At 45.0% G+C, this 24,576-nt stretch overlaps 1 protein-coding gene across 2 annotated transcripts; it reads right to left on the bottom strand.

Annotated features, from left to right (window-relative positions):
• Nucleotides 1-758: 758 nt before the first annotated feature.
• Nucleotides 759-22,645, bottom strand: LAP3 (leucine aminopeptidase 3). Of its 2 annotated transcripts, none has more exons than XM_033160177.1 (13): nt 22,590-22,645; nt 17,309-17,424; nt 17,079-17,133; nt 14,727-14,832; nt 13,411-13,570; nt 11,796-11,960; nt 10,388-10,546; nt 8,976-9,100; nt 7,917-8,005; nt 5,519-5,621; nt 3,997-4,076; nt 2,490-2,599; nt 759-1,055 (listed from the first exon to the last, which is right to left on the bottom strand). In XM_033160177.1, the coding sequence occupies exons 1-13, from the start codon at nt 22,623-22,625 to the stop codon at nt 854-856; spliced, it is 1,506 nt and encodes a 501-aa protein (XP_033016068.1). In that variant the 5' UTR covers nt 22,626-22,645; the 3' UTR covers nt 759-853. The 2 variants fall into 2 exon arrangements, with proteins under 2 accessions (XP_033016068.1, XP_033016069.1); XM_033160178.1 differs by lacking the exon at nt 22,590-22,645 and adding an exon at nt 20,973-21,043.
• Between the last annotated feature and the right edge of the window lie 1,931 nt (nt 22,646-24,576).

The raw sequence follows: 24,576 nt of genomic DNA, 5'->3' as shown, positions 1-24,576 counted from the left end.
CAGAGGAAAGAAGAATCTTTGGTTGAGAAAATAGAAGTGCCCACTCTGCCAGTGTTGAACTAATGTATTAAAGTGCCTTATTCAAGCTCAGATCCTTAGCCCTTCTAGACAAGTACTGTTTGTTCAGACTAGCAAGCTACTCTCCAAAGTCTTGGGTAGAGAGGCATTTTTTAGCTCTACTAACAGAGGATTCCCCCCCCCCCGAAGTGCCAGGGATCGATTCTGGAACCACCTGCACACAAAGCATGTCCTCCACCAGTTTCACCTCTGTATCTTACAGAAATCTATTAAAGATGTCTTGTGAATCCTGGAATCCAATTTTACTTGGGCCTATTGTTGGAAAAGGCAGTGCCTTATGGAATTGGTTGTGATTTGTGAGGGATGCCGGTACAAATTCTCACTACAGCTGTCTTCCCCCCCCCACCGTATTATATACAGTAACACCTATAAACACATCCTCCCCCAAACCCACTTCCCAATGTATGAACAATGAGACGTTTTCAAATAGATATTTATTGTGACAATTTTATAGTTTCCATTCAAGTTGCAAAACATGATACTGTAGTTCAAAGTGATCTCTCCTTCAATATTAAATGTCTAAACAGAATATTCATATGTCTGTTCAACAGTAGAATAAAAAGGGAAGTGTAAGAGATCCTTGCTCAGTAAGATTTTTTTTTTTTTTTACAAAATAAATTTAGTCCATCATTGCATTTAGAAATACGCTGAAAAATCCATGTTGTGGATATTTTTCTTTTCCTTCCTGTTTAATTAATACACACACTGCTTCAGCAGTTTTGAAATTAACTCAAGCTGATTTTAAGGCTGGGAGGTTCTATAATTGCACATCTAACTATTTTCTGAATGCCTGCTTGTCTTGACTCAGTCGAGCAGCAAACTCTACTAGAGTCCTTGTGGGCCGTCCTGCCATGCCCTTACGGAGGTATGGAATCTCATCTTTATTTCCCATCACACCTGCAATATCTAGGTGAGCCCAATGAGGGGCGGTCACAAATTCTTTCAGGAATGCAGCAGCTGTACAAGCACCACCAGATCTAATGTGAAAGAAACATAAAATATGAGTGGATTACTTTTATCTGTTTACTTATAGGAGTAAAGAATTATAAACCAAACTGTACAGCACCACGGAGGCTCAATTCAGACATATCATCAAACCATGGTTTGCACCAGCAATAGTTTCAAATTCAAACCATAACTTCCAAAAGTGCAAAAGGAAAACTGGTTTGCCTGCTTTCATTTTTTCCTCTCAGCGCTCAACTTTGTAAGTACACTCTCATCTTCATGGTACAGTAGCCTCCGGAAGCAGAGCCAATAGCTGTAACTATGGTTTATCACGATGCCAAGGCATAGTTAGCACAAGCCATGATTTACAAACCCACCTCAAACATCTTTTTTTAAAAAAAATCTTGGCTGATTGCAAGTTACCATTGTACCTTGGAAGTCGGAACGGAATCCATTTCGGAAGTCTGTTCAACTTCCAAAATGTTCAGAGAATAAGCGCAGCTTCTGATTGGCTGCAGGAAGCTCCTGCAGCCAATCGGAAGCCTCGTTGGACGTTCGGCTTTCAGAAATAGTTCGAAAACTGGAACACCCACTTCTGGTTTTCGATGGTTCGGGAGCCAAAACGTACAAGTTCCAAGGCGTTCAGCGATCAAGATACGACAGTATAGCCTTTTTCAATTCAAACATCACTTCAAACCATAGTTAGCTTCTTTAACTTTGGTCTGCTTTGTAGTGACATTTCTTCTTGTACTGAGCAAATTCCAAAGGGTCAGCTACACTGCCTCTGCTCACCAATTCATTCTTACATGAACCATGACCCAGTCGGAGAAGTATTAGTGGCGCTGTGGGTTAAACCACAGAGCCTAGGGCTTGCCGATCAGAAGGTCGGCGGTTTGAATCCCCATGATGGGATGAGCTCCCGTTGCTCGGTGCTGCTCCTGCCAACCTAGCAGTTCGAAAGTAAGTCAAAGTGCAAGTAGATAAATAGGTACTGCTCCGGCGGGAAGGTAAACAGCGTTTCCGTGCGCTGCTCTGGTTCGCCAGAAGCGGCTTAGCCATGCTGGCCACATGACCCGGAAGCTGTACGCCAGCTCCCTCGGCCAGTAAAGCGAGATGAGCGCCGCGACCCCAATCGTCTGCGACTGGACCTAATGGTCAGGGGTCCCTTTACCTTTTTACCCCAGTCTAAACAGGAATAAAACAAGTGTGGGGAATTGGTGGCCCTTCACATGTTGTTGGAGGACAACTCCCATCAATCCTGATCATGAGTCATGTTTGGCTGGAGCTGTTGGAACTTGGGAGTCCAACATCCGAAGAGCCACAGGTTGCTCACCTGTGGAACAGCAGGTAAGCCATAAAGTCATCTCCTTATGGACTTCGTTTTTTCCTTCCTAAATTGTTATGCACAGGCAAGAGTGGTTTAAATGTAGGAGCAGCAACAACACGGATTGACTTAAATTTCATACCTATATTTTCCAAGGTTGTTGATGTCTGCAAGCTGGCAGTCTGTCATCTGTTTTGTATAATGTTCAAAGAGAGGCATCCTCCAAACACGATCTCCTGTCAAGATGCTAGCCTACAAATATAAATGCATTGTGAGTAAAGGAAGACAGCAGCATGAAAATGTTCCAACACACACGATTGTTTCGCTTTAAGTTTATAAACCACTTACTTGGTTGTAATGAAACCTAAGCAGTTTACAATGAAATATTAAAATCATCAGCAAAAACAGATACAGGTGGGTAGCCGTGTTGGTCTGCCATAGTCGAAACAAAATAGAAAATTCTTTCCAGTAGCACCTTATAGACCAACTGAGTTTGTTCTTGGTATGAGCTTTCGTGTGCATGCACACTTCTTCAGAAGACCAACTGAGTTTGTTCTTGGTATGAGCTTTCGTGTGCATGCATACCAAGCATGCATACCAAGCTCATACCAAGAACAAACTCAGTTGGTCTATAAGGTGCTACTGGAAAGAATTTTCTATTTTGTTAGCAAAAACAGAAACACTTTCAGCAACATTTAAAAATAATTTTAACTGCCATTTTCTCCCCGATATCAATGAATGAGACAGGATCAAAGAGACTTGAGCATGGTGTCAAAACATCCTTAAAAACTGTAATTAATGTTATAGTGCTGTATAATTATGTTTCACAGTTAAAAGGTTCTTGCATCGATAGCTTTAGCATTTTAGAATGGCCTTGTGCATCAGGCAAAAGATTAATCTAGCACGAAATGGAAGGAAGAAGTTCCAACCAAAGAAGAATGGATAAGTAAGATAATAGACTATGCAGGACTGGCAAAATTAACAGCAAAATTAAGATAATCTAATACTGAGTGCCTTGTGGAAGAATGGATGCCTTTTTTGGACTATTTAAAGAAATATAGTATGATGTGAGCATGTTTGAGCTATAAGTAACAGAAGTAATTAGATTATAATATTGTGGTTATGAATTAGTTGATAGAAGATGGTGTGCAGCACAAGGAAAATAACAGAACTCCATGGAAAACGGGGTGGGGAGTCAATAAAAATAACAGAAAAGTCAAAATTGCGTTTTCATTGTATATGTTTAGAATGTTGAAACTTACTAAAACATAATGGGGGGAAAGATTAATCTAGCATAACACTCTGGGAATGGCTAAAACAAGCCGGGAGATTGCTCCCAACACCTAGTTCACAAGAGGTTTATAACCTTCCAAACAGGAGGTTCAATTTTTTCAGCTTTTGTGGCTAACAGTTGTTGACAGGTTCCCAATAATACTGGTCTAATCCAGTGTTTCTTCTCAAACTTGGGCCTTCAGCTGTTGTTGGACAACAACCACCATCATCCCTGGCCGCTGGTCCTGATAGCTAGAGATGATGGGAGTTGTAGCCCAACAACAGCTGCAGACCCAAGTTTTAACACCGGTCCTTTCCTTAAAGTCCTTTAAGTTAGTAGCCATCTTCACATCTGTTTATCTTTGCTGCAAACATACCTCATACAGATAGTTCCACAGCTGGTGTGAATTGGTGAAAACCCCAGTAGCTGCAGATCCTAGTGCGATATCCATAGCACCTATACAATATTACACAGATTAAGTTATTCACCCATCATTTCATGGGATTACAACAATCTCTATCGCTCTCTGCTTCTAAACACATTTCTGTGACCTACAGATGGCATAATCTTACACATTTATACACGGGATTGTGTCCTACTTTGGTTTATTCCTGAAGATGCATTGCATTCCTATCTACAGTCTAGTTCAAAACAAATAATGCTTAGTTGCAAACATGCTAAATCATGGGTTGTAATCTTGGCTCGTTTAAGTAACCTCTGTTTTAAACCAGGATTCTTGGTCTGCGAGTAATGCTAAGTCAAGATTTGTTGAAGAAAGTCAACTTGGCATAAATCCTCTTGGCTGCATGGGAGAAGAGGGGAGCACGTGAGTTTGCATTTCTTCGTATTGATCTGATTTGCTTCTCATTGTACTTAATTCGAGAGGGTTATAGAAAGTGTGAAAGAAACAGGCAAGAGGTTTTTGTTTGGGTTATTTCTTCTGGGAAGCTGAGTACAGCTGGTTTAAACTGGTTCTGTTATCAAGGTCATGCTGACTATAATAATCAGGCCAGAAGGAGCCTGGGTTTCACTTACTCACTTTCTCTATCTCGTTGTCAGGGAACTGTCCTCGGCTCAGCGCAGGGTGGTGGAAGGGCTCTCGGGATGCTACAAAGAGCCCCGACCCCACCTGACCAGCAGCACCTCCTCTTCCAGCGGAGGAAGCAGTGGTGTCTCTAGTGGGGAGGGGCATGCAGCTCAGGGGCTTGAGAGCAGAGGCTCTGGGGGTGTTGGAGAGACCCTGCACCCCTCTCGCTCAGCGGGCGAGGAGGGAGACATGCCATTTCCGTCGCCCCAAGTGTGCAGAGGGGTGAAACCCAAGGAGGGGAGGCGGAGATTTCGGATACCGAAACACTTATGTTGGGGTCCCAGCCGAAAGGGGCCACTCCCGGATTCTGCTAGCGACTGATACGCTCATGTTTTTCAGCACTCTGCACTGTAAATAGTTTGCACAGTAAAACGGTTAAAAGACAGTTCGGACTCAGGCCTGCTTACTTGTGAGCAAACCAACGCAGACCTGACAGGTGTGCTGTAGTGTTAAGGTTTCGTCTTATTATAAGTATTGTTAAGTTTCATTTTAAGTGCTGCAACTGGATTTCTTATGCCAATCCTGAAGGTACTAGATTTGTGACCATTATGTTCATTTGCCTTCAGTAGCAGCAAAAGCTCTGCTGGATGAAGTACAATTACCTCTGGTCTATCTTGGGGGAACTCTGCACTGTGTTTAAGTTTTATCCTCCCCAGAAGGGGCGTGGGCGACACACACTTCATGCTCGCTGAAACCATACATGTAGCGCTAAACTAGTTTAGCATGGCCGGAGGACCATCCCAATGCTATTCCGCATCTAGAGTTGAATGCGGAAGCCAGAAACTTCAAAGAAAAATATTTAAATAGGTACCTGTTAATGTAGCAGCATCTACAATGGCTCGTGGATTAAAACTGTGTGCATAGCAAAGAGCATCCGCCAGAACCAACCTTCCTTCTGCATCTGTGTTGTCAACCTTTCAAGATGAGGAACGCCCCCCAAAGTAAGAGAATGATTATTATTTTGCTTTATTTGTGCTTACACACCAACAAAATACAAAAAAGAGAGTATTTACCTCATTTGTTACAAATCACACCATTAACAAAAAAAGATAAATTTATATAATTGACAATAAATCTTCTTGTAATTCATCGACTTCCCGTCTTCTCCATACTTCATTTATAGTCTACTAACTTTTTGCGTAAACCTATCTATTCATTTTACAGTAAAATATCATTTCTCCTGTATCTTTATTTCTTACTTAGTACAACTACAGGTTATTCAAAAGCAGCAACCGAGTTTAGACTTACGCCATTGTTTTTAAGATATGTTTTAAGACGTTCCCATTTTGTAATAAATACTTGTTTGGGCTTATCTTTCATTCTTTCAGTTAACTTGGCTAATTCTGCGTACTCTACTAGTTTCTGTAGCCATCCTGGCCTTCAAGGGGTTTTATCTCTTTTCCAATTACAGTGGAACCCCGCATTACGCACGCGATCCGTTCCGGGTCACCGTGCGTAACGCGGGCGCACGTATCCCAAACGCATGAGAAAAACCTGAAAAACCGGAAGCAGCGCGATTTGAGCGCTTCTGCGCATGCGCGAAGTGCGCAGAAGCATTCTGCGCATCTGGCGGTTCCGGCCGCTCCCGAAACGCTTCTGTGTTGCGGCCGTTCTTAACTCGAACGTCCGCAACCCAGGGTGTGCGTAAGCCGAGTTTCCACTGTACTCGCAATTAGGATTCTCGCGGAAACGGTAGCATACAGAAAAATATATTTCGCCTTTGGAGGAATATCCGATCATGTGATTCCCAATAAGGTGGCCTCTGGTTTTGATGATTTATATATGCCATTAAAAATTAATTACCCAGCCAATAGCTTAGCATTTCAATAGCCCTTTATAGCGTTCAAGACTCCTCACACATACTCTCTGAGCAATCTGACAGCAGCCCTATTAACGTTGGGCAACACCATTATTGTTCTCCACTCACACCGTGAATGAAGAGGGGAGGCGAGGCTGAGGAATAGTACTGTATATTCTGGTGTATAAGACTACTTTTTAATACAGGAAAATCTTCTCAAAAGTCGGGGGTCGTCTTATACGCCGGGTGGAGAATCTGCGGTTGAGTATATCTCAAACTCTATTCATTTTGGACTCACAACTGTCCATGGAGGTGCAGGTTAATTCTGTGTCCAGGGCAGCTGTCTACCAGCTCCATCTGGTACACAGGCTGAGACCCTACCTGCCTGCGGACTGTCTCACCAGAGTGGTGCATGCTCTGGTTATCTCCCGCTTAGACTACTGCAATGTGCTCTATGTGGGGCTACCTTTGAAGGTGGCCCGGAAACTGCAATTAATCCAGAATGCGGCAGCTAGACTGGTGACTGGGAGTGGCTGCCGGGACCACATAACACCGGTCCTGAGAGATCTACATTGGCTCCCAGTACGTTTCCGAGCACAATTCAAAGTGTTGGTGCTGACCTTTTAAAGCCCTAAACGGCCTCGGTCCTGTATACCTGAAGGAGCGTCTCCACCATCATTCAGCCCGGACACTGAGATCCAGCACCGAGGGCCTTCTGGTGGTTCCCTCACTGCGAGAAGCAAAGCTACAGGGAACCAGGCAGAGGGCCTTCTCGGTAGTGGCGCCCGCCCTGTGGAACTCACTCCCTTCAGATGTCAAAGAGATAAACAACTACCAGACATTTAGAGGACATCTGAAGGCAGCCCTGTTTAGGGAAGCTTTTAATGTGTGGTATTTTTGTATTTGATTTTTGTTGGAAGCCGCCCAGAGTGGCTGGGGAAATCCAGCCAGATGGGCGGGGTACAAATAATAAATATTATTATTATTATTATTATTATTATTATTATTACTGGAAAAGTTGGGGGTCGTCTTACATGCCCAGTCGTCTTATACGCCGGAAAATATAGTAGTTTGCCTAAGGGCTCCTAGCATGGCCCCTTGAAGCAAAATGAGGTGGCAGAATGGGGACCGAGTCAAGTTAGACCGCATGTGATTGGGTGCAGCTTCTGTTGCAGCATCCCCTTGCGCTAAAAACTCGCTGCTCATTTTAAAACGAGATCCAACACATCAGAGAGAAAGGGTTGAAACCAGCCCATCCCTTGGTGCTCTAGTTCCAACTGCAGGAAGGGCTGAATTTTTAATGCACAAGAGAGCATTAAAAACTAATTGTCTCGCTCAGCTTAATGTGATACCACCGGGTCGAAATGCAGCTCAAACCTCCTTTGCTTACACAAGCATCTTAAAAACATACCTGAATCGTTTTCCCATTCATGGCCTTCACGACATCTCCAGGCTTGTTTGCCTTCCCACTGGGCATGTTTTCACAAAGGGGTGTCAAGCCTGAGATTGGGGGGGGAAAGTCAACTGCTGTTGCAATCTGACATCACACTCCAACATTATTTGGTGTTTGTTAGTAAAAGCTTGTTAATCCTGTTTTGAAGGTTTACCTCAAAACCTTTTCTACTGCAGTGGAACCTCTATTTGCGACCATAATCCATTCCAGAGGTCCGTCTGGAGGTCAAAACGGATCGCTGGGAGAGGCGCCATTGTGCGCAGGCGCCAATTGCCCACTCCTACACATGCGCGAACGGCGATTGCCCTCTTCTGTGCATGCGCAAACGGCGATCGCTGCTCCTGCGCATGCGTGAATGGTGCCAAACCCGCCAGTTACTTCCGGGTTTGCCGCGGTCACGACTTGGAACGACCGTAAGAAGAGGCGGTGGTAAGTAGAGGTTCGACTGTACCGACATTTTATGTAGAAGATGTGCTCTTCCTTTGGTGCCAAGTTATTGGAAACCAAGGCCCAACCTGTACCACCCACTTAAGGCACTGCTACTCCACTTTAAACCATCATGGCTTCTTCCCCCAAAGAATCCTGGGAAATGCAGTTTGTTAAGGGTTCCAAGAGTTCCACATTAAACAACTCTAGAAACTCTACCTTTGCGAAGGGAACAGGGGTCATTGAGCAACTCTCAGCTCCCCTAGCAAACTGCAGAGAGGTTGGAAAACAAGCAAGCAGCCGTGGGGCAAACCAATGCTGCAGGAAGTTTCAGGCAAGGACCATAGCTGTGGTAGGCAATGCATGCTTTGTTTGTGTGCGTGAGGTCCTACGCTCAACCCCTAGGCTCTCCAGACAGCAGATCAAGGAATGTCTTCTCTGTCCAAGATCTTGGGAGAGTCACACTGCCAGCAGAAAATCTGGGCTAGGTGGAGCTATCACATGTCTCAATATAAGGCATGTTTGGAAAGCGTGTTACTGAAATACCCCCACGGGTCTTTCTGTGCCTGGCTCCTCTCCCATTCCACTTACCGATTAAATTAATGGGCAACTTCAGTTCCGCAGCTGTCACGATGGCAGAGCAGATGGTGGCTGCTCCTCCCATATCGGCTCTCATGGCATCCATGTTGGCAGATGGTTTAATGGAAATGCCGCCACTGGAGAGAAAGCAGTCGCAGGCAACACAACGAGGTGTGAACGGAAGGCTCCTGGTTTCTGAACGCAAACGGTTGCAACTACCAACGCCTCCCTTCCCACATCTTGCTAGAAAATGACTTTTCCCCTTTCAAAAAAGGTACACCCATGCAAAACACGGCATTGCGTTATGTGTAGCTGTGTGCGTTGTGTCCATTTACAAATTCATCAGAGGCATCTGTGAATGGAAGGAGGGTGGGAAGCTGTTTTCACAAATTTCCCCCTTCTCCTGCGGCTGCTTGTACCAACTCTCCTGTTCCAAGGGTCCCCCAAGACTCTAGAACAGATTGGGGAGTTCACAAAGACAGGAAATCAATAAAATCCAACTCCCACCTTCTATTGGTGGGTGCCTCTGCTGGATCCAAGACCCATTCACGAATGGCAGGGCACAGATGACTGCTACCCATTGTGCTATGAAACCCACAAACTTAGCAGGATAAATATGGAAGCAGATACCAGATAACTGCCTGCGTTCAACTGTATACGACAAAAGCCAGAAGTTCTCAGGGCAGTACACAAAGAGTTGATTTTCAGGGGATAGAAAAAATTCTGTCTTCACACATGCAAGCCACCGCTTCACGCTGAGCAATTAACATTTGTGAATGGGGATATAATTATGATAAATAAAACTGAACTCTATGCTAACTATTGGATGATTATATCTCTATATTGGACAAACAGGCCAAACCCTATGCCAAAGGATAACACAGGATTCTTATCTCATTATACATGACAAAGCTATCTTTAGCCATCTCACCCCTTGCTTTTTCCTTTAGGACTAATTGCAGTCGTTAACCATCATCAACAGGTTTTCCACACCCACCAGCCAATCCCCCATTCCCACCACCCTTCTGAGTAATACCCCTCCCCACTCCCTCACTATATAAAAGGGTCTGGTGACTTCTGTTTCAGTGTATCTGAACAAGTGTGCATGCACACGAAAGCTCAACTTAGTTGGTCTCTAAGGTGCTACTGGAAGGATTTTTTGATTTTTTATTTTGTTTTGACTATTGGATGATTAGTTTTTCTGCTTTCCAACACTGGGTCAAAGTAATGTTGAATCACCTAACTGATTAGTCATTAAAGGTGGCTAATCACCCAGTAACCCTGCAAATAAATCAACAGCTCTAACTGAAATACGTGTACTTTGGGGAAAGGCAGTTCTCTGTTTGCTTCTTTTCTTTGTTGATTAAAGATGACAGCTGACTGGATTTGCAGATTTTGCTTTCCAAGGTATGCACAATACTTACCTATCAAAAGTAATGCCTTTCCCAACAAACACCACTGGAGGTTCACTGGCATCACAGCTTCCCTTATAGTGAAGCTCCAGAAAGACAGGTGGTTCATCCGAGCCTTTGGCAACACTCAAGAATGATCCCATCTCTTGTGCTTCTATCCAGGACCTATCCCTGGAACAATGGAAAACCACCCAGAGTTTGCAAAAGGGCACAAATTGAACTGCAGGGTCTCAATCTATCTCCCCCTGCCCCCCAAATTATAGGGCAATTACAAAGCAAAAGACCTCGCTTCACCTTTTGCTCTATTCTGTTTATGAGGCATTTTAAAAATGATTTTCCTGCGGCTTTTCACCACAAAAGTTAATCCAAAACAGCCTTCTCTTTAAATGAAGTTGGTGATGGATACAGTTCTGTTCTGTATATGAAAAAAGCAGCTTCTCTGTATAAGCAAGCTTGGGGCAGGAAAGGAAGGAGGCAGGGACAGAAACATAAAGTAACATGGGCAGCTGCCCTTTTGAAGTTTCTGGCAAACCATCTAGAGCCAATTTAGTAAGGAACAGTCCCCAAAATTCTGCTTTGATTGGGTGAACCACCAAAACTGAATTGAAAGCCAGGACTTTCCAGACAGCAAAGCAGAGAACGATGTATTTACTTAAGACTTCATAGCAGTTGGAAGGTTGGTGGGTGTGAGGTTTGGAGCTTTTAGGGTTAATAAGCTCAACAGTCCAACCCGCCCACAGGAAAAATGATGTCATACATCCGGGTACTGCTGTACAGAAGCCTATGTGATATATGACGCACTGTTGTTTTTCTGTTCGTTCTGGTTTCGCTTTTAACCGGAGAGAGACATGTCTTCCGTATCTCCGGGAAAGAATGTCTGTGATTTATGCTTGTAAATAAAGCTTGCTTGCTTAGAACAAGCTGGACTCTGTGGAATTTATTTGCTGGCAAAAGAGGCACACACACTGTTGCGCAGAAGAAGTTTGCAAAACTCTGCTAAAGCACAGAAGAGGGTACGCAGCAGAAGTGTTGCTGGACGCCATTTTCCAAGTGCTATACTGTTTTTGAGGCTTTTCCAGTTAAAACAAAAGCCCCACAGTGGATTTTAATTGCTGCAGTATTCCCTTTGTGGTTTTTTAGCTTAAAATGATAACTTGACAACAGCTATCAGGTCCCAGTGGTTTGACACACTGCATCAAACTTTTTTGGACTACTGTAGCTGAAGTGAGGAAATTTATCCTTTTCCAATGGAGCATCCATACAGGCCAATTCCCTAATGCTGCCAGCAAAGGTAACCCAAGGAGAGGTCTATGAAGCACCGCTGACCCATCACTAGCTCACAGCAAGCAACTGAAAGCCGGCACAAATCTAAGAGTTCTCACTCATGCCACTGTGAGAGAATTATTTCAACTGAACTTACCTTACATAGACAGTTGCATCGCTACTGACACTTTTAAGTTTCTTTTCAATAATTTCAGCAAATCGGGTAGGCGTGATGTGGTTGGCCGGACCCTCCATGAGGGATCTGGCCAAGTTCTGTCCCTTGGCATAGATAAGGCCTTTCCGCCAGGCCTCAGCTCCATCGCTAAACAGGAATACAGGAGGATAATCAATAAAATATCATCACACAATTGAAATACCATAAATCAGTGACTCTCCTACTACTGGCAAACATTGCAGAACTGTAGAATTTTAAGCTGGTTGACCAGATGAACAGGGACAACAAAATCGCAAACATAAACATCAAAACCTTACTCTTGAAATCTGAAAGGCTTGGGAAAGGTAGAAAAAAAATTGTCTGGTGCCAAAAAGACACGAGGGCCGGTGCCAGGAGAACTTCACTAGGCAGAGACAACCACCCACCCAGTCATTATCCTCATCAGATGGGAGAGGCACCTAGAGAATAGCCTTCAAAGATGGCCAGAGGGCACAGGAAGTGGGAACAGGTATTTCTTCCAAGACCCAGACACCAAGCTATGTAGGCCATTGAAACTAAGCACCATATTCAAATGTAGCAAGACCGCCTGACCAAAATCAGTAAGCCACGCTTCCCGAGTCTAAATGTAACATTTATTTAGTACCTGTTGTATGTCAGCCACTACCCCCAATATAGACAATGCTGGCACTTGAAGAGGACTTAATTCATTTTCATTTGGAAGGTTTGATTCTCACTTCTCGTACAGATCTCATTAAACAGTACCTTACTTTATCTATGCCTTAAAGGTAAAGGTAAAGGACCCCTGACAGTTAAGTCCAGTAGCGAACGACTCTGGGGTTGCGGCGCTCATCTCGCTTTACCGGCCAAGGGAGCCGACGTTTGTCCGCAGACAGTTTTTCTGGGTCGTGGCCAGCATGACTAAGTCACTTCTGGTGAACCAGAGCAGCGCACAGAAACGCTGTTTACCTTCCCGCCGGAGCGGTACCTATTTATCTACTTGCACTTTGACGTGCTTTCAAACTGCTAGGTTGGCAGGAGCTGGGACTGAGCAACGGGAGCTCACCCTGTCGTGGGGATTTGAACCGCCAACCTTCTGATCGGCAAGCCCTAGGCTCTGTGGTTTAGACCACAGCACCACCCGTGTCCTATGCCTTACATTCCTATAAAAAGGAAGTCTTTGCAAATAAGACGTGTGCATTTTGTTTTTGAACTCAGAAAAGGGGGTTCAGATTACACCCTCCACGCAATGAAAGAATGTGCCAACCAGCAACACACGCAGTGCCCCCTGCTTTAAACTGGCAACTGATGAGGGCCTGTAAGTATGCCAATATATGCACATACAACTCCTTTATGTAGAAGCCAGCCTGACTGGGCACGGTTGCCCCTTTGATGAAACACACAGAACCTACATACTGGAGGAAGGGGGCTTGGCCGCTGTGGACATCACCAACAGCGGATGGGACTAAACCATGTCTCTCCCCCCCCCACCAGCCCCCTTTACATATTCTTTCAGCATGTGATGACCCCTTTTTAAGGGAAAGAGGAGCAAGCACATTGATCCTGGGCACAATACAAATGTTATTTCTCAGCCAATCACCTCCCGTAGAGCTGAACGTCCACCACAGGCTTCTTTTTTTGCTTCAGCTCATCGTATTCATAGAGTCCTAGGGCGGCTCCTTCCGCTGCAGCCTGAGCATCGCCACAAGGGTCGACTTCCACACAAGGGACCTCCAAGTCTTGAACTTGCCTGCACCCAGCTGAAAAATAATATACACGTTTGCAACATTAAGAACTGGAGCTGGGTGGGGGAAAGAAAGAGAAAGGAAGGGAACGGGCAGGTTTTTAAAAATTTAATCAGGCTCCGTCTATCCGGTATTACAAATCAACTCGGTAAAGTTCATGTCACCAGTTAAGACAACTCAAAGGAGAAGCTGGTTTATTAATATATGGCCCATTAGTGTACTTCGGACACATTTATCAAGCAACTTCTACCTGCAGGCGATTCAGCAAGAGTTAGACTGTGCCTCACCCACACTTGCCCTGTGGCACAGCAATGACTGAGCAATTACAACAGGCCAAAGTCTACGCTGCAGCTATTATTTTGAGCTTATGCCATCAAAGTACCTTGGGTGGTAATAATGCTTATTTGGTATTTTTCAAAGCCACATCTTCACGCAACGCCTGAGAGCGGTTTGATTTGCAGCGCAGGCCTAACCACACCTACTCAGAATTAATTCCTACTGAAATCTATTGGACTTACCCTATTTTCGCTCCATAGGACGCACTGGACCATAGGGCGCACCACATTTTTAGAGGAGGAAACAAAGAAAAAAAATATTTTTCTGGTTTTCCTCCTCTAAAAGCCCTGTTTTTTTGAGGATCAGCTAAAAGTTTTGCAGCTTTTTTTGCAAAGGGTAAAGTCCTGGGTTTTTTTTTTTTTGAGGATCAGCTAAAAGTTTTGCAGCTTTTTTGCAAAGGGGGAAAAGCAAAGAGGAAAAGTCCCATTTTTATGGGGTTCAACTCACATTTCTGAAAAATCTTAAGGAAAGGGAGCAGTTTCTACTGTTTCCAGACAGATAATCTAATCAGCCAGTCATATGTCGCTGGGGAAACAAACAACCTCCCTCTGCAGCACATTCAATCTGCTTTTGGCCCATGGGCAATTTAGCACCAGGGACCACCATTCGCTCCATAAGACGCACAGGCATTTCCCCTTACTTTTTAGGAGGAAAAAAGTGTGTCTTATGGGGTGAAAAATATGGTACCCTTGGGTAAATAGGTACCAGAGTGCAGCCTGGATCATTAGCTCTAAGGGGCACTAGCTCTGAAACCAGCAAGTATCTTCAGAATGAAGCACATCCCATTTAATAGATTACAGAACAACTCACAAGAAAAGAAAAGAAAAAAGTTAACCTGCAACAGCTGCCCGTATGTTTTCTTTGTCTTCATTCCAGTTTTCTTGGTCATTTACTCCGATTGCCTTCTTTCCCAGGCCAACAACAACTACGCTTGAAAAGTCCTGCAGGAATCCAACAGCAAAGAAAATTATTTATTCCTTTCAGGTGAACCAACAACACCCTGTGATTATGAAGAATACTTTGGAGTATGTTTGTGTTGCTTTTTTCGTTATTAGCGTGCCAGAATACACTAATGTTCCCCTGCAGAAGCTCAACTGAAATTAATGGGAAGCTTATATTTAAGGCTCCACAGGGATCTGAACGTCTTAAGAGTCCGTCCCTAGAGATGAGATGGAGGCAGCTGTAGGCTTCCAGATGTTACGACTTCAACTTCCATCAGCCCCAGCCTGCTTGGTCAACGGCCTGGCTTTTAAGTGGCCATTTTGAAGCAGCACAACAAAGCACCTCCCTTTTTAATTTTTAAGAAAAGGTGTCACTCAGCATATTTAAGAAACTGCTTTTTAAAATTCTAGTTTTCTTTTCATCTGTATCATTTAGGTGTGCATTTTGGTGTGGTCTGAATGGCGAACTACCTTGAATAAAGGAGATGTACACATTTTATAAAATAAGAATCTGACCCAGCCATCTAACTGGAAATCACAAGAGGTAAGAAACAAGAGACATTCAGGACACTGAAAAGTGTAACATGCCACAGGATCACAAGCAACCTCAAACCTACTCTTCACATCCAAACATCACATGATCTTGCACCAGCCATGATTTCCAAACTTTCCAATCACCTATGCATACTTTCTTTCTTTAAGACATTTACTTAAACTTGCGCCACTGGGCTCTTGAAGCGACTCTCAGCACAGACGAGAGGAACTGAAACCCTTTGCAAGATTCCTCCCTTTCAAAAATGACCAAGAGGAAGAACGGGAAGGACTTAAAAACTTTTGTTATATACACACACATCCACCCAAGTAAGTATCAAAGGCTACGAAATGATATAGATTTGATGTTTAAGAAGTATGACGGTAAACCCAACAGTGAAATGCAAAGGGTCATTAAAAAAAAAAGATTAGCACCAAGCACAGGATTCCTAAAACGACTTCGGGAAAACTTGGTGCAGATCCCATGGGTGTTTCAAGTTACACATTCCCCGCCAAGAAAACGCTTGCTCCAAAGCTTTTACGCAGCGCTCTATGCTCACACCAAAGACGTGGTCTTCACTGTGTCAAGGACTTTTAACCCTGTGACCCCCCCCCCGAGGTTACTGAACTACAACTCCCATCATTCCTCACTATTAAGTCATGCCAGCTGTAGCTGAGAGGAGCTGGAATCCAACAACCTCTGGAGGGCCACAGATTCCCCAATGTTGCTCTAAGCACCTCAGGTCCAACTCCAAAGGAGATTGTATCATCATAATGTTACTCATAAATGCTGATTAGAAGCAGCAGAACACGGTTTCAGTGACATTCAGGCAAAGTTCCTCTTCATTGTTTTTTTTTAAACCCCATTATCTCAGTATTCCAGTTTTCTTTTGCACACTCAGCATTAAGTGTTCAACTGCCCCTATCTTGCCAATTCAGCATTAACTGTTCAGCTCTTATTTCTGAATCACCACATGCACCCAGGAGCCCTTTACTAGGTCTGAAGCCTTACTTTTGAGGTATTCTCAGAGAGCAGGTAGCTATGAACAGCAGCAAAAAGGTAAAGGTGAAGGACCCCTGGCAGTTAAGTCCAGTCGCGAACGACTCTGGGGTTGCGGCGCTCATCTCGCTTTACTGGCTGAGGGAGCTGGCATTTGTCCGCAGATATCTTCCGGGTCATGTGGCCAGCATGACTGAGCCGCTTCTGGCAAAGCCAGGGCAACGCGTGGAAACGCTGTTTACCTTCCCGCCGGAGCAGTACCTATTTATCTACTTCCACAGCCATTCCCTGCACTTTCCCTTACGGAGAGCACAGCAAAACCAAGGTAAATGGAAACTCATCAGTAAAAGGGATTTTTATTTTTCCTTTCTTAATATGAGCTTTCCCTTCACTTGGTTTCAAGTGGATTTTTTTTTCCTGGAAGCAATTAACGTGGAAATTAGTGCTAAACTTCCTTTAGCTTCCGCTAGAATTCCGAAAGTGACTTTTACACCACGCGAAAGATCATCTAAAACACAAAAAAATTCAGATAGGAAAGTGTCGGGGAGTTGGAATGAAGTGCTGTCTGAATGCAGCCTCAGACTGCAATCTGATACTCATAAGTCTCATTGAATGCAATGAAATACTTTGAAATATTCGATGAATTGCTATTAAAAACAGCAACTTTGGAGGCCCAAGTTAGGTTAACATACTTAAGAAAACAGTAAATCAATACCTGATGCAAGCCATGAAAGATGCGGGTTTTTCCTTTCTTCAACGGAGGTCCTGAACTGGAACACAAAACAAACAGGAGATTAAGAGTCTCGTGGTCTTCCGACTGAGCTATCCCACGTTGCAAGCAGGTACCTGCTCCTCAGCTGTGTACAAGGTTTGCTTCTCCCCGGGTGGCTTCATGCTATTTCATGAATGCCAAATAAACAGAAGTGAACATGTTTCGGTACCTACATTGCCAGCAACTCTCTGAGCTTCCCAGACACGACTTTGTCAAAAGCGTCTCCTGCTTCGGTAAACTGGATGGGTCCCTCTTCTTTCTTGCCGACAAAGACTCCGAGGACAAGGCCCTTTAAAAAGAAAAGAAAAAGAGGGTTACTTTTTAGATGCTGTCCTACAAAGCAACTGCAAAATACCTCCAGGGGTTTGCAGGGTGGTGGTGAAGGAGCTTTTAATTATCATTAATAATAATAATAATAATAATATTTTATTTGTACCCCACCCATCTGGCTGGGTTTCCCCAGCCACTCTTGGGGGCTCCCAACAGAACAAAAAAAAAGCGATAAAAGATCAACATTAAAAAACTTCCCTAAGGACTATAATGCTGTATCAACAGCCCCAGACCTAGCCAGCCTGACCGATGGTCAGTGATTAGGGGAGATGCAGCCCAACAACTTTCAGAGAGTCACAAGCTCCTCCTCCCAGAGATTAAGGTAAAGGTAAAGGACCCCTGACTGTTAAGTCCAGTTGCGAACGGCTCTGGGGTTGCGGCGCTCATCTCACTTTACTGGCCGAGGGAGCCGGCGTTTGTCCGTAGACAGTTTTTCTGGGTCATGCGGCCAGCATGACTAAGCCGCTTCTGGCGAAACCAGAGCAGCGCAAGGAAACGCCGTTTACCTTCCCGCCGTAGCGGTACCTATTTATATACTTGCACTCTGATGTGCTTTCGAACTGCCAGGTTGGCAGGAGCAGGGACCGAGCAACGGGAGCTGACCCCGCCGCGGGGATTCGAACCGCCGACCTTCCGATCGGCAAGCTCTAGGTTCACTGGTTTAGACCACAGCGCCACCTGCATCCCAGAGATAGAACAAAGCAATTCAGAAAACAGTCTAGAGTAGACCAGCCTTTCTCAACCTTCGGGTCCTGGATGTTCCTGAACTACAACTCCTCCCATCATCCCCGACCATTGGCCGTGGTAGATTGGAATGATGGGAGTTGTAGTACAGTGACATCTAGAGACCCAAGGTTGAGAAAGGCTGGGCTAGACTGCAAAACAGTGGTGGGCAACTTCCATCGTTCAGGACCAAGAGTCAGTTTTCCTCTAACCACGCCCACTTGCTCCATCCTGGTGCCCTATGTACAGCCAGGTGTGGGGCAGGGAATATTTTAGCCGCAAAGGCTTCACTCCCGATTGTTCCTTGGCAAGTGGGGTTTGCTGACGGCAAACTCTTTGAAGCTGTCCCTTTCGAGGTGTGATTTGGATTCAAGCACAGACAGCAGAAGGCTGTGATTAGAAAAAGTCGTAGCCCTGTGGCTGAATTAAGGCGGTTGGCGCCGAGACTGAGCCAAGCATGAGAAAAATCAGGTAAGAAGAGCATTGCACAAGTTGGGACATAAAACATTCTTCCTCCTGTCGAACCCAAGACCTGCAGGCAAAACGGAACTCAAAGGAAATGTAAAATGGGATATTTTAACATTAGGGACACAGATTTTAACTGATTAATCCATTTGATTAATTTATTACTGCATGCCCCCGATTCATCAGATAACAGAGACTGCTAAAACAGAGAGGCTGGTGTAGTTTCTATAGCAAGTTCCCATTGTGGGTCTAAAGACTGTTCCTTATGTAGCAATATTCTGTGTCACGGCAAATACTGGAAGGGTGATCTATATCGCAGCCTGCAACTGCACAAGTTTAAACTAGTTAGCAATTCATGGATAAGTATAGGAAAGAAAAAAATAATGAGTGGAAGAACCAGTTGGGAAAACCAAGGAAGATGATGAGAAGAATGATACTAAAGTCCGCTTGGTTATTTATTGAGCAAGGAAAAGCCACTTGTCAACTTTTAAATGGTGCACTTTGCCTTAAAGGGCTTTCGAAAAACCAGTCTGTGTACACACCTCGACTTCACTGCATGAACCACTGAAAAACTACCTCTGTGTGAAAACTTATTCTGGAATGAACATGCTAATCTGCAAGTAGCGTGCATATAATGTGTAAAGCAATATGGAAATCTTTAGGATAGGAAATTATAAGGCATATACCATATTTTTCCGTGTATAAGACTAGTTCCCCCCCCTAAAAATATAATATCCAAAATTGGGGGGGGCATCTTATACACAGGGGCCATCTCCCCCCATTTTGTTTAATCGGAGTCTCCCAAAATAGGGGGCGTCTTATACATGGGGGCGTGTTATGGGCGGAAAAATACGGTATATATGCACATCTGAACTGACCTACACAACTGAACTAATTGAAGTACTGTACAGTGGTACCTCTGGTTGTGAACGGGATCCGTTCCGGAGCCCCGTTCACAACATGTGCAGCACGCAACCTGAAGCACCGTGTCTGCGCATGTGCGTGATTCAGCGCTTCTGCGCATGCGCGAACTGCCAAACCCGGAAGTAACCCGTTCCGGTACTTCTGGGTTCGGCGCACTCGTATCCCATGACGAACCCAACCTGCAGCGATCGTATCTAGAGGTATGACTGTACCACTCTCTTTGCGCTGTTCAGGAAAGATGCACACTGAACATTAAACACAGACATCCTGGCAAGACAGGCACACTCATTGGGAAAGAAGACATGATCTTGCCCAGCTAGCCTTCTTCACAGGGGAAGAGATAATCTGATCCCCGGTTTCTCTCTTCAGCTGTTCAACTTGACCCAGCAGCATTCCTAAGTCCAAACTAGATGTTACAAGGGGTCCTTTCATTATTCTTTCCACCCTCTCGTTCCCCCCCCCCCCGAAATCAAAATGGCCTCAGCAGGATGCCTTTCCCTCCCAATCACTTTTCAGCTCAAAAATTGAATTCAACTTGCTTTTCTCCCCTGTCCGGGATGGGGGAAGATATGAAAAGCAGCTTGGAGAGGCCCCCAAAATCATAATCCCTGAGCTGCTTTTCACGTCCTTGGACTGAAAAATTTACAGAGACGAATGGCTTAAGCAAGCAGACTCTCCGTCCGCTCAGACTTGCCACCTGCCCAGATTGCTTTTGCTTAACAAATAATAATAATAAAATCATTATACTGGGAAAGGGAAGAGAGACTGCCCTGTGATATCCAAAAAAAATGTGGTTTTTTAATTATTTCGTTTTATAATGTATGTAAAACACAGAGAGCAATTATAGCAACAGATGAAATGTAATATCCAGTTTGACCAACTCAAGGCACCCGCAATTTATGAAAGCACTTGCAGAACAGAACAGAACGCGGAATTTATCCTTGTTTTGCTGTGTACCCGGCACTCATCCAACATCCTTCATTCTGCATCCTGCATCTCCAGACTCTCCGAGTCCATGTTTTTCAAGCTAAATAAAAATAAAAAGGGACGACCCTATTTCAACGAAGCACTTAATACGAGATCAGTTTCAACCGGAGTTGACTTTTAGGTACCATCTTAGTTCTTCCACCGAGACCAGGAGGACTTTTAGAAACACAGTTTTAGATGGCCTTGCCCATAAAAGTGCATCTCTGCCTAAGCCAGCTCATAAAATGCCAGCTTTCTGACAAGAGCAATGCTTCAGGAAAACATCTAAAGCAAGCAAGCACATGAGTGGAAAAACCCTATTCATAGCATGGACATAATGCACATGGTTTGCACACTCCCCAGCCCCCTGCAAACATGCCTTCGACCAGCTAACTGAACACTTTCCACAATTCCCCCCTTACCACGCACCTTATTTACACCCATGACACTGCCGTGTTGATCCGTTGCCAGCTGTATGTGAAGCTATCGTGCACTCGGCAGAGTCCGCAGCCTTTATAGCAGAAGAGGGAATCTTTGTCCCGCCTCTAAAAGGTCCTGCTCACTTCATTAAGGGCTCTTTAAGGCTGGGCGTGGCCAAGAGGTGGAAGTTTGTGGAAAGATTTGGAAGTCCTTTCCAAAAAACAGGCAGGCGAAAGCCTTGTGTTGTGTTTCTGATATACCTTGTTGCTCGTCTCAATTTAGGTTGGCCCAAACCAAATGGAACAAACCAACCAAGCAGGGTTATTTCCAAGAGGTTTCTGACTCATGACAAGGACAAAGCAGGCCCACAGGAGGATACTGCTCATGTTAACAGAGAGCCAAGACACAAAAGCCCCTCCGTAGCTACTTAATAGCCTTTATTAAATAAAAACACAAGAGCCCAGCTGGATCACACCAGCCTATATGAAGACATGAGCAGAATAGCATGCATAATCTGCAGTAACTGACATTCAGAGGTATAATGGAAGTACAGTACTGGTAATATATTGCCACTGTGACTTGGAGCCATTGAGAGCCTTCTTCCCCCATTCATTTCAGAGGGACATAAAGGGGAGTTCCGCTGGACTCACAGAAATGTTTCCACATATGCAATGGATACAGCCCTCTGTTTGGGTTGCCACATTCACACAAAATGCTAAAACCAAGGTTAGCACTACCCGCAGAAACAAAATGGAGACAGCGGGCTTGCACAGTTCACCCTAACCTCCTCCCACGCAGTCAGGTACAGGATTCAATGTGACTTGCGCCGATTCCAGAGTTGTCTTTATGTGTGAACAGGATGGGAGGCGCAGTCTAACAACACCTGGCCTGGCAGGTGACAAGTTCCCCAGCCCTGCTCTAGTCAGTTTCAAAACCTACCAGTTGCAAACCGTGAGCTCTGAAGCTGGCTTGCTTAACAGACTCTACTGGAAACAAAATAGAAAATTCTTTCCAGTAGCACCTTAGAGACCAACTGAGTTTGTTCTTGGCATGAGCTTTCGTGTGCATGCACTGAAGAAGTGCATGCACACGAAAGCTCATACCAAGAACAAACTCAGTTGGTCTCTAAGGTGCTACTGGAAAGAATTTTCTATTTTGTTTCGACTATGGCAGACCAGCACGGCTACCCACCTGCAACAGACTCTACTGGAGTTTCTTACAAACCACGGTTCCTGGTTAGGATGCAAAGACAATACAAGGCCAGGCATTGCATGGGACCTCCCTAGTGTCTTTGGGCACGTGCAGCTATTTAATTCAATTAATACGAGGCAGGGGTTATTTCTGGCATGCAAAATCCTTGCAGCGCAAGGGCAGGGACTACATAGCCCTCAAGGTCTAGGATTCCACGGAAGCGCAGTTTTTGGCCCATAAAGCCGCTTCCTTCTCATGCCGGGCAGCCCAAAGGCGCCCCATCGAGGCAAGCCCAGCATTTGCTGCGCCACCAACCGAGCCCCCCCAGCCGACCTTCCGGACCCCAAGCGCGCAAAGACGCGCGCTACCCCCGTGGCCCCTGCGTTGCGCAAAGACGCGCGCTACCCCCGTGGCCCCTGCGTTGCGCGCCAGCACCTTTCTCCCGTCGCCAGCAGGCCGTTGCTCCGCCATGCTTCTCCGCCCTTCGCTTCTTAGTCCCTCCCTTGCTGCTCCCGGCATGCCCGCTTTCCCCTCCTTCCCCGGCACCCACCAGCTCCCCCCCGCATCTCCCCGGGCGCCCCAGGCTCGCTACCTGCCGCTTCCTGGCGCCCGAGGACAAGGTGGCCACCGGGACGCGGAGCTCCTTGCCGCGGACCAGGAGGAGCCGCCCGCTCGCCAGCAGCGGCGCCAGCAGCAGCATGGTCACCCCCCGTCCGCCCGATCACGGGGCCGCAGCGAGAAGGAAGGCCCGCCTCGAGGAGAGCGGCTCCGCGGGCTGCGCATTCCTCCGCGCGCGCCTCCCCTGGGCCGGGCGCGCCGCTCGCTCTTTCTCCGAGGCGCCGCTTTGTCTCTCTATTGCTATGTATTGCGGTGAACCGCCCGGAGAACTTCGGCTGGAGGGCGGTATACGCATTTAATAAATCATGATAATAATAAAAAGAGACAACTTTTTCTCTGCATAAAGAGGGTAAATAAAATAAGAAGCACCAATTAGTAACCAGTCCAATTCGTGGCGCGTTGGTTGATCTGTTGTTGTTCAGTCGTTCAGTCGTGTCCGACTCTTCGTGACCCCATGGACCACAGCACGCCAGGCGCCCCTATCCTCCACTGCCTCCCGCAGTTTGGCCAAACTCATGTTAGTCGCTTCGAGAACACTGTCCAACCATCTCATCCTCTGTCGTCCCCTTCTCCTTGTGCCCTCCATCTTTCCCAACATCAGGGTCTTTTCTAGGGAGTCTTCTCAAGAGGTGGCCAAAGTATTGGAGCCTCAACTTCAGGATCTGTCCTTATAGTGAGCACTCAGGGCCGATTTCCTTGAGAATGGATAGGTTTGGTCTTCTTGCAGTCCATGGGACTCTCAAGAGTCTCCTCCAGCACCATAATTCAAAAGCATCAATTCTTTGGCAATCAGCCTTCTTGATGGTCCAGCTCTCACTTCTGTACATTACTACTGGGAAAAACATAGCTTTAACTATACAGACCTTTGTCGGCAAGGTGATGTCTTTGCTTTTTAAGATGCTGTCTAGGTTTGTCATTGCTTTTCTCCCAAGAAGCAGGCGTCTTCTAATTTTGTGACTGCTGTCACCATCTGCAGTGATCATGGAACCCAAGAAAATGAAATCTCTAACTGCCTCCATTTCTTCCCCTTCTATTTGCCAGGAGGTGATGGGACCAGTGGCCATGATCTTAGTTTTTTTGATGTTGAGCTTCAGGCCATATTTTGCGCTTTCCTCTTTCACCCTCATTCAAAGGTTCTTCAATTCCTCCTCACTTTCTGCCACCCAGGTTGTATCATCAGCATATCTGAGGTTGTTGATATTTTTTTCTGGCAATCTTAATTCCAGTCAACCCTTTTGTTGACTATGAGGGCCACTATTGGTTGATCTAGCTCCCATCAACCTTTTTTTCATTTTTTTAAAATTATACTTTTCAAGTTTATACATTTCACTAATTTTACAATTATTTTGACATTTAAGAACTTGACTTCCCCCTCTTTCTGCTGTTCCTTAAATGTATTTTTAATATCTTCTGCATATCCAAATTAATTTGCTCATTTATTCATCTGAAATATATAATCTTATGAAACGGCAGGTTATTACAGTTACAGGTAGGTAGCCGTGTTTGTCTGCCATAGTCAAAATAAAATAAAAAATTCCTTCCAGTAGCACCTTAGAGACCAACTACTGGTAAGTTGGTTCTTGGTATGAGCTTTCATGTGCATGTATCTGAAGAAGTGTGCATGCACACGAAAGCTCATACCAAGAACAAACTTAGTTGGTCTGTAAGGTGCTACTGGAAGGAATTTTTTTTATTTTATTCAGGTTATTACAGTAATCCTGCCAATGTTTTTATCTGTTTACAATTTATCCGTAAATACTCAATAAACCATTTCCATTCTTTTATATTAAAAAATGGTTTTTTA

This window comes from Lacerta agilis, chromosome 9 (genome assembly GCF_009819535.1).
Source record: "Lacerta agilis isolate rLacAgi1 chromosome 9, rLacAgi1.pri, whole genome shotgun sequence".
In the NCBI taxonomy this organism is placed as follows: Eukaryota; Metazoa; Chordata; class Lepidosauria; order Squamata; family Lacertidae; genus Lacerta; species Lacerta agilis.
Note: the sequence above shows the minus strand (reverse complement) of the source record. Positions and strands in the feature narration are given on the sequence as shown.